The sequence below is a fragment of the Oncorhynchus tshawytscha genome, linkage group LG06 (assembly GCF_018296145.1).
Source record: "Oncorhynchus tshawytscha isolate Ot180627B linkage group LG06, Otsh_v2.0, whole genome shotgun sequence".
NCBI lineage: Eukaryota > Metazoa > Chordata > Actinopteri > Salmoniformes > Salmonidae > Oncorhynchus > Oncorhynchus tshawytscha.
Genome location: NC_056434.1, coordinates 48,157,537 through 48,168,388, shown reverse-complemented (window position 1 = coordinate 48,168,388; position 10,852 = coordinate 48,157,537). Strand labels below are relative to the sequence as shown.

The following is a 10,852-nucleotide window of genomic DNA, read 5'->3' as shown; positions in this document are numbered from 1 at the left end:
CACCTCCACCCTACCTGACACCCTAGACCCACTCCAATTTGCTTACCGCCCAAATAGGTCCACAGACGATGCAATCTCAACCACACTGCACACTGCCCTAACCCATCTGGACAAGAGGAATACCTAGGTGAGAATGCTGTTCATCGACTACAGCTCGGCATTCAACACCATACTACCCTCCAAGTACTTTATTAGGCCAGAGGAAATATGTTGTGATGAACTTCACAGGGTGGTGAAAGTGCACGGTGATGAGCTTGATGCTCCTTTCAATACATTCTGAGGGTCTTATTCTGGTGGCGTGATGATCGATGCTTCGACTGCCGTTCGACAAATCAAAATGATCTCTCACTTTTGTCCATAATAATCTCATCATGTCGGCTATATCTTTACTGCATCTGCAAGCTTTCGGCTTAGAGCGCAAGTACCGATACCAGAGTGCACTAATTCGCTATGCCTAGCAAATGTTTCTTGTGACAAAACTATCAGTAGGCCTAGAGTTGAAAATGAATGGAGACCCATTTAACTATGTATTTACGTATTTTACCCACCGAATTGTATCTGCAACAAGTCAATTTGATGGAAACACAACTCTGACGGGAAAATTAGCATTTTGTTTTTATGCAGTTTTTGATATTTGCATGAAAATCTGGCAATTGAATGGAAACCTAGCTATAGACACCCTAAGGACTCTGGCAAGTGCGCTAGTCCAGTGTCACTTTGATTATGCCTGCACATCATGGTTCACCAGCAGCCCAAAGCATCGAATGAATAAGCTACAGACCAGTTTATGAGAATTCTACTTAAATTTCCCCCCGCATTCTCGTCTAGAGGTCGAGCATTTTAAGCAGCTAGCCTGGCTATCCGTGGAAAATATAGTCATATTAATTCAACTTAGTCTGGTCCATAGAATTATCACGGACTCAGCCCCCAGGTACCGATCCAACCATTTTTCATTTGTTTAAGATGTCCACCAGCGTAATACCACAGCCAGAGACTCTAACATTCACTGTTTTAAATGTGAGTCTATCTGGTAAGAACAGATTTTTACAGTACCTGTCAAAAGCTTGGACACACCTAGTCATTGCAGGGTTTTTCTTTATTTTTAATCTTTTCTACATTGTAGAATAATAGTGAATACATCGACACTATGAAACAACACATATGGAATCATGTAGTAAGTAAAAAGGTGTTAATCAAATCCAAATATATTTGAAATTTGAGATTCCTCAAAGTAGCCACCCTTTGCCTTGACGACAGCATTGCACACTCTTGGCATTCTCTCAACCAGCTTCATGAGGTAGTCATCTGGAATGCATTTCAATTAACAGGTGTGCCTTGTTAAAAGTTCATTTGTGGAATTTCTTTCCTTCTTAATGTGTTTGAGGCCGTCAGTTGTGTTGTGACAAGGTAGTGGGGGTATACAGAAGATAGCCCTATTTGGTAAAAGTCCATATTATGGCAAGAACAGCTCAAACAAGCAAAGAGAAACAACTGTACATCATTACTTTAAGACATGAAGGTCAGTCAATACGCAACATATCAATGACTTTTTTCTTCAAGTGCAGTCGCAAAAACCATCAAGCTCTATGATGAAACTGACTCTCATGAGGACCGCCACAGGAAAGAAAGACCCAGAGTTACCTCTGCTGCAGAGGATAAGTTCATTAGACTTAACTGCATGTCAGATATTTCACAGAGTTCAAGAAACAGACACATCTCAACATCAACGTTCAGAGGAGACTGTGTGAATCAGCCGTTCATGGTTGAATTGCTGCAAAGAAACCACTACTAAAGGACACAAATAAGAAGGGGAGACTTGCTTGGGACAAGAAACACGAGCAATGGACAAATTTGAGATTTTAAGTTCCAACCACCTTGTCTTAGTGAGAGGCAGAGTAGTTGAACGGATGATCTCTGCATGTGTGGTTCCCACTGTGAAGCATGGAGGAGGAGGTGTGATGGTGTGGGGGTGCTTAGAATTCAAGGCACACTTAACCAACATGGCTACCACAGCATTTTAAAGTGATATGCCATCCCATCTGGTTTGCGCTTAGTGGGACTATCATTTGTTTTTCAACAGGACAATGACCCAAAACCCACCTCCAGGCTGTTGAAGGGCTATTTGACCAAGGAGAGTGATAGAGTGCTGCATCAGATGACCTGGCCTCCACAATCACCCAACCTCAACCCAGTTGAGATGGTTTGGGATGAGTTGGACCACAGAGTGAAGAAAAAACAGCCAACAAGTGCTCAGCATACGTGGGAACTCCTTCAAGACTGTTGGAAAAGCATTCCTCATGAAGCTGGTTGCGAGAATGCCAAGAGTGTGCAAAACTGTCGTCAAGGCAAAGGGTGGCTATTTGAAGAATCTCAAATATAAAATATATTTGTTTAAAACTTGTTTGGTTACTACATGATTCCATTTCTGTTATTTCATAGTTTTGATGTCTTCACTATTATTCTACCATGTAGAAAATAGTAAAAATATAGAAAAAACGTTGAATGAGTAGGTGTGTCCAAACTTTTGACTGGTACTGTGTATCCCGGAGCTGTTGAGTGGAACAAACAACCACAACAATTTAAAGCCATACCAGCCATAACCACTTTAGAAAAGAATGGCAAAAGCTGGCTAATGTGTGAATAGTATAACCTTTTTTTTGTCTGTGTCTCTGTAATGTGTCTGTATGTATGTAATGTGTATGTATGGATGTAATGTGTCTGTATCTATGTAATGTGTCTGTATCTATGTAATGTGTCTGTATCTATGCAATGTGTCTGTATCTCTGTAATGTGTCTCTATCTATGTAATGTGTCTGTATCTCTGTAATGTGCCTGTATCTATGTAATGTGTCTCTATCTATGTAATGTGTCTGTATCTCTGTAATGTGCCTGTATCTATGTAATGTGTCTGTATCTATGTTGTGTGTCTGTATCTATGCAATGTGTCTGTATCTATGTAATGTGTCTGTATCTATGTAATGTGCCTGTATCTATGTAATGTGTCTGTATCTATGTAATGTGTCTGTATCTATGTAATGTGCCTGTATCTATGTAATGTGTCTGTATCTATGTAATGTGTCTGTATCTATGTAATGTGTCTGTAAAAAAAAGAAATGGAGACCACAATGGAAATAAGTCCCCAATTTTATTGTGCCATCCCAGTCACTTCCAAACATCTTTGTACTGTGTGTATATATACTGAACAAAAATATAAACACAACATGTAAAGTGTTTGTCCCATGTTTAATGAGCCGAGATTTAAGATCCCAAGAAATGTTCCATACACACAGAAGCTTATTTCTCTCAAATTTTGTGCACAAATTTCCTTACATCCCTGTTAGTGAGCATTTCTCCTTTGCCAAAATAATTAATCCGCCTGACAGGTGTAGCATATCAAGGAGCCGATTAAACAGCATGATCATTACACAGGTGCACCTTGTGCTGAGGACAATAGGAGGCCACTCTAAAATGTGCAGTTTTGTCACACAACACAATGCTACAGATGTCTCAAGTTTTGAAGGAGTGTGCAATTGGCATGCTGACTGCAGGAATGTCCACCAGAGCTGTTGCCAGAACTTGCCTCTTTATTGATAGCTAAGGGAGCATTTTTAACTTGACAACCAATAATTAAGAATAGACTGAGTCAGTGGTCTTTCTTGGGGAAAGTCAGGTGGAATGTTGGATATTTTTTCTAGTGAGAAGGAAAGGTGCTTCTATAACGAGTTATAGGCTATTTTATTTACTTGTTATGGCACATATAATTATTAATTAACATACAATGTGGGAACTAAGCTAAAGACTGAACAATACTGAGAAAAGTTAGCGTTGCTATCGATGAAACCTGTAAACTCACCTGAGTGTAATCTCGCGCCTTCCAATCACCCGTAGTACAGTAGTCGAGAGGAGGAGCGCTGCGCGCTAAAGCGGACAAAAATACGCAGGGGGTTAGAATGCCTGTGTGTGTGTGTGACCTACACATCTACATTATATCCTGAGTCACACAGGTCCGCAGCTTGTGAATCGGAGTCAGAAAGAGTCGAACTTTGTCTGAGAAACGGCAAAACGGTTGTGCTCGTTGTGAAAAGAAAGGGAAAACGTCTGATAGAGTATTCAAAGTCAAACATCTCCTGCGCATCAATTTGTTCTTTAGCGGTCAGAACGTTGATGCATGCATGCATGAGTTTTGTGGGCTACTATGATTTGAAAGAAGAAACCAAAACATAACGGAGATAGTTGCCTAACTGACAGGTAAGTTCTATTTTTGTCTTTCTATTGTTCATGTTTGCTTTACTTTGAATGACTTTGTAGCCTGTGACTCATCCACGAAACACTCGTCATTGCTTTATAGGTCGTTTTCAATACAACGTCCCAATAAGGTGTAGAGCGTTCGATTTACCTTCTTTGGGGCAAGACCCACAGCTCCGCAAATACCATTGCCGTTTACAAAGGATTGATCAATAAATGTTATACTATTTGGTTGAAATATCATCACCTCTTGAAGAGCGCAGTCAGACCTACAAATGTCAGATTATTCCATGCAAAAACAAAACAATTGCGCACATTGGCCATTACTGAATTCTTTCAATGATTAAAGAAAATAAGATTGTCCAAATAGCCTACGTTTTGCAATACATGCATTATAATATGCTCAGAATTTATAGCCTACACTAACCAAAATCTCCAGAAATAGTCTCACAGAAATGTCCGCGTGTTCCCTCACAGAGCAATTTCTCCCATGAGTCATTTCCCTCTCTTTAAATCACAATATATCCTCAAATATTCTGTTTCTCAAAGCTGTATTTACTTAGGATAAGTCATTGTTCCTTGCAATAACACCTCTTATAGGGAATGAATTGTTTCGGGAGTGGAGCAGGTGCGTGGTAGAATGTGGAGTCGAGAAAATGTGTTTTTGTTCCTCACTCTTACTCATAATTTTAAGTTAAAAAAAACAAACTAGTCACTTGACCAGTATGCACACCTGCCACTTTGGCTCCCATCCATCCTTGAAAATAGTATAGTAGTCAGAACTCTGGACTGGTGATGGTCCATGTTAATTGCTTAATTTACCACGTTCCACTGATTTATTTCGATGTTAACTTGCACGACTTTTGGCGGACCCTGTAAAACAACATATTTCACTGCACCTATCTGGTGTATGTGACAATAAAACATTCTTATTGTTTCGTTTTTTACAATCTTGTAATTATTCTATGTTTTAGGGCAGTTAATATCCTAAAGAAATCCCAGAGGGTTAATCAATAACTTGTTTGCAGTAATTAAGTACATACTGTATCATTCATTATATCATAGAAATCATCATTTCCATAGCCCATTGCATGATGGCTGGGGAATCAACCATTTTATATGATAATGAGTTGGATCAATTGTCTGAAAATATCAATAACATAACTTCCTATACCAGTTCCATTTATTGTTTTTTCTGAGAATCTATAAGCTCAAAAAAAATAATCTGAGGGGTTCTGTTGAGCTTTCTCTCCTGCAGTTTTTGTTGTCTTGTTAAAAATGTGCTGAACCACCAACTCAGATCGTCCTGATATGGATCATACTTGCAAATTATCTGATGACTATCATGCATGGGGTCGAAAATCTCTCTCTATTTCTCTCTCTCTATTTCTCTCTCTCTATTTCTCTATCTCTCTCTCTCTCGCTCTCTCTCTCTCTCTCTCTCTCTCTCTTCCACACTCCCTCTTTCTCTGACACTCGGACAGACCCTAAAAGCATTCCCCAGTGGATTGCCTTTTAAGTGGCCTGCACCAACTATTTATCATTTTGTACAGAGCACCACTCAAAGTCCCCCTGCATTGTTTTAATTGAGTTCTATCTCCCGCTACCTTGGAGACATTTTCTAAACTTAGCGCCGTGGTTGGTTGCATCGCCCTGCAGAGAGGGAGGGCTACTGTGTCCACGACTCCACCATGATTCACCATGTTGGGTCGCACTGTGGATGGAATTTGGAACCACAGAAGTGGTGCTCAATGGTGTTTGGTGGTGCTCGGTCAACACAGCGGCACGCTACTTCAATAGCCTACGACTTTATCATCCCTCAGTCAGCACATCAGCAACAGTACTCCAGTCCCTCATGAGTGTCAGCGATTGGCTTGTTCACAATAATAACGAGTCATAGTAGAAGTGCTGATGTGTTTGATATTGAAGTAGGGCTCTATTAAAGCTCCCATATCAGCTTTCAGCAACAGTGATATTACTGAGGTGATGCTGTGGTGGAGTGAGTAAACCATGGCTTTTAACCCCAAAACACAGATCCATATGTGTGCCGAGCTGACAAGTGTTTGTGTTTCTAATGGTCTCTATTTTTAGCAAGAGAATGCTCCTTTTTCTCCATATACTATTGAAGTCGGAAGTTGACATACACCATACATCCCTGTCTTGGGTCAGTTAGGATGACCACTTTATTTTAATAATATGAAATGTCAGAATAATAGTACTGAGAATGATTTATTTCAGCTTGTCTCGACTTCCGCCGAAGTCGGCCCCTCTCCTTGTTCGGGCGGTGTTCGGCGGTCGACGTCGCCGGCTTTCTAGTCACCACCGATCCATGTTTCATTTTCGTTTTGTTTTGTCTGTATTACACACACCTGGTTTCAATTCCCATATTATGTTCCTTATTTAACCCTCTGGCATATCTTTCTGTTCTCTCCGTGATTGTTGGTGTCTTAGTGGTTGTTGTAGGTGTTAGTTTGACTGTTCCTTGTTGGAATATTGCCTGTTTGTTTTATTGAGTAAACTCAGTTGTTTTGCTCTAAGCTGTGTCCTGCGCCTGACTCCGCTACATCTCTGCACCCAATTGCTGACACAGCTTTTATTTCTTTCGTCACATTCCCAGTGGGTCAGAAGTTTACATACACTCAATTATTATTTGGTAGCATTGTCTCTAAATTGTTTAACTTGGGTCAAACTTTTCAGGTAGCCTTCCACAAACTTCCCACAATAAGTTGGGTGAATTTTGACCCATCCCTCCAGACAGAGCTGGTGTAACTGAGTCAGGTTTGTAGTCCTCCTTGCTCGCACACGCTTTTTCAGTTCTGTTCTTCCTATCTTCTATAGGATTGAGGTCAGGGCTTTGTGGCCGCTTTGTGGCCACTCCAATACCTTGACTTTGTTGTCCTTAAACCATTTTGCCACAACTTTGGAAGTATGCTTGGGGTCATTGTCCATTTGGAAGACCCATTGATGTCTTGAGATGTTGCTTCAATATATCCAAATAATTTTCCATCCTCGTGATGCCATCTATTTGGTGAAGTGCACCAGTCCCTCCTGCAGCAAAGCACCCCCACAACATGATGCTGCCACCCCTGTGCTTCAAGGTTGGGATGGTGTTCTTCGACTTGCAAGCCTCCCCAGTTCTATTTTTGTTTCATCAGACCAGAGGACATTTCTCCAAAAGGTATGATCTTTGTCCCCATGTGCAGTTGCAAACCGTAGTCTGGCTTTTCTATGGCGGTTTTGGAGCAGTGGCTTCTTCCTTGTTGAGCGTCCTTTCAGGTTATGTTGATATAGGATTCGTTTTATTGTGTATATAGATACTTTTGTACTTGTTTCCTCCAGCATCTTCACAAGGTCCTTTGCTGTTGTTCTGGGATAGATTTGCACTTTTCACACCACACTTTTCACATCATCTCTAGGAGACAGAACGTGTCTCCTTCCTGAGCGGTATGACGGCTGCATGGTCCCATGGTGTTTATACTTGCGTACTATTGTTTGTACAGATGAACGTGGTACCTTCAGGTGTTTGGAAATTGCTCCCAAGGATGAAACAGACTTGTGGAGGTCTACAATATTTTTTCTGAGGTCTTGGCTGATTTATTTTGATTTTCCCATGATGTCAAGCAAAGAGGTACTGCGTTTGAAGGTAGGCCTTGAAATACATCCACAGGTACACCTCCAATTGACTCAAATTATGTAAATTAGCCTATCGGATGCTTGTAAAGCCATGACATCATTTTCTGGAATTTTCCAAGCTGTTTAAAGGCACAGTCAACTTAGTGTATGTAAACTTCTGACCCACTGGAATTGTGATACAGTGAATTATAAGTGAAGTAATCTGTCTGTAAACAATTGTTGGAGAAATTACTTGTACCATGCACAAAGTAGATGTCCTAACCAACTTGCCAAAACTATAGTTGTGGTTGAAAAATTAGTTTTAATGACTCAAACCTAAGTGTATGTAAACTTCCAACTTCAACTGTAGCTCTGTCTGATCAAGTGAGGGCAATCGAGGAAGACATTTAAAAAATGGATGGTGTTTTCTTTGTGTTAGTGACTGTTCTCAAAATCAAATCAAATCAAATTTTATTTGTCACATACACATGGTTAGCAGATGTTAATGCGAGTGTAACGAAATGCTTGTGCTTCTAGTTCCGACAATGCAGTAATAACAAACGAGTAATCTAACCTAACAATTCCACAACTACTGCCTTATACACACAAGTGTTCTGAATAAGTAATTCCTCATTTGTAACTCATTTTAAAACTTTTTTTGGAACAGGATGAAGAATATCTGCTTGTTGGACATCGCTCACATTGTGATCATCCGCTGGGCTCTTTGTTTCTCTGGGTCCGTGGTGATGGGTCAGTGTAATGAGGCAGCTGAGAACTCCAAGCTCAACCTGTCTGTGACCTATGACCTGCCCACCTTTGAGGCCATCTCCGCCATTCAGAACCTGGTAACCTTCGAGGGGACCGTCTACATTGGTGCCGTGAACCGAATCTACGCACTGTCAGAGAACCTGACCAAGCTGTCGGAGTACCAGACCGGGCCCGTGTCTGAAGGCGCTGTCAGAAGGCGGTGTGGTCCTAGTTGTCAGGATGGAGCCTGCGGTAAGACCAACGCTGTGGTGGACAACTATAACATGGCCCTGCTGGTGGAGCGTTATTATGACGATGAGCTGTTCAGCTGCGGCTCAGCAGACGCCGGTGTCTGCCGTCGCCACCTGCTGGAGAGAAAGAAGGTGGACAGAGAGGTACAGTGCATGTATTCACCCAAGACAGATCAAGGAGGACGGCACGGCTGCCCCGACTGCGTGACTAGCCCCCTGGGGTCCCGTGTGCTCAACGTGGAGAGCGGAGGCGTGGTGCGATTCTTCGTAGGAAACTCGGAGATCCCCGGAAGCCCATCCCGGATGATCTCCAGCCCCCAGGCCCAGCAGCCACAACACCACACCATCTCAGTGCGTCAGATGAAAGAAACCCAAGATGGTTTCCGCTTCTTCTCCGACCAGTCCTACATGAATTTGGCCCCGGGCCTCCGCGGCGACCACCACCTCCAGTATGTCTATTCCTTCCAGAGCGGCTACCACGCCTACTTCCTCACCGTGCAGCGCGAGGGCCACAGCTCTCAGGTTTACCACACCCGCATCGTCCGCATGTGCGGCACGGACCCGGAGCTGCGGCGCTACGTAGAGATGCCATTCGAGTGCATCCTGACGGAGAGGAGGAGGCGGCGGCGCTCAGCCAGCATCGAGGTGTTTAATGTCCTCCAGGCAGCCCACGTGGCCAAGGCAGGCCGCGAGCTGAGGCAGGAGATGGGGCTGAAGGAAGGGGAGGACGTGCTGTTCGCCGCCTTTGCCCGGTCCAAGCCAGACTCCCCGGAACCCAGTGCAAACTCGGCCGTCTGCGTCATCTCACTGGCAGACGTCAACAACTTCTTCAAGGACTTCATCCAGAAGTGCCACACCAAGCAGCCGTACCATTTCACAGGCTCCGAGGAGAAGCGCTGCTACAACGGGGTAAGAACTGAGCAGCAATGCACTATAACAGTTATGTGTTATAGAATAGACTGCGCTGTAGATGTAGTGAGAGTACTCTTAAAGGGTATTACGGTTATTAGGTTATTTTCGGGATTTTAGAGTTAGAGAATAAGCCACTGCAGTAAATACGGTATGTAGTTGACTTGAATTAAACATGGATTAAGGAGATCTAGCGAGGCACAAGAATTCAGTGATAAGTCATTATGGGAGGGAGTCAACTGTCTGGCCTCACTGGCCTCATGCCTCTCCTCTTCTCTGTCTTCTCCATCCATACTTCATCATTGATGGGATCAATCGGTTAAATCATCTGATCAATAGTGACATGAGTTTAACTGCTGACGACCTCTCCGGAGGTCCTGTCAATAGTCCTGTCAATATCTGTAGCAGCACTAAAAATCCTCCCTTGACTTCATCGATACCTGGGTTCAAATACAATTTAAAACAATTGCTTGAGCAAACGCTCAATGTGCAGTATATTTGAAAGATTTCAAGTAGTATTTGATTCCAGGTAGGCCTGACTGAATCATTACCTAACCTGCAGCCATATAACCTATAGGCCAGGTCACCATGTAATGTTAAGCCAGTGTATAACTCGGGTGCACTCCCACAGAATAAGGATGTTAATAGGTTTTAACGATTATGTAGATTACAGTAGAGATACAGAGGGAGGAGAGCAGGGGAGGGGGCTGCAGAGAAGAATGCAGAGGGGACAAATGGAATCACGGAATGCATTTCTGACTCTTAGGGAGCCACGATGAATCTGTGGTAGAATAACAGGGACTCGGCAGCTGCTGGGAGGAAGATGATCCCATCCCTATGCCCGTCAGAGCAGAGGCATCTAATGAGAATCTCTCTCTCTCTTTCTCTCTCTCACTCCCTCTTGAAAATTGTTTTGCACGAGGGTATATTTCCTCTCCATCACAAGGATTGTATCTATTTTTCTGTGATACCCCCAAGTGTCTTGAAATAGGGAATCAGAACTCTGGACTACTGATGGTCAATGTTATCTCTCTCCTTTCCCTCTACATGTCCACCTACATCTGATTCCATCTGTGGGAAAGAGAAAA

General features: G+C 42.7%; 1 protein-coding gene across 1 annotated transcript in view; it reads left to right on the top strand.

Moving 5' to 3' along the window:
* The first annotated feature begins 3,700 nt into the window (after positions 1-3,700).
* The window catches only part of LOC112252650 (hepatocyte growth factor receptor), a 72,711-nt gene continuing 65,559 nt past the window's right edge, over positions 3,701-10,852 (top strand). The window contains exons 1-2 of the mRNA XM_042322762.1: positions 3,701-4,248; positions 8,525-9,764. Coding sequence (XP_042178696.1) covers positions 8,526-9,764 — 1,239 coding nt within the window. The 5' untranslated portion in view covers positions 3,701-4,248; position 8,525. The remainder of the gene's footprint in view (positions 4,249-8,524; positions 9,765-10,852) is intronic.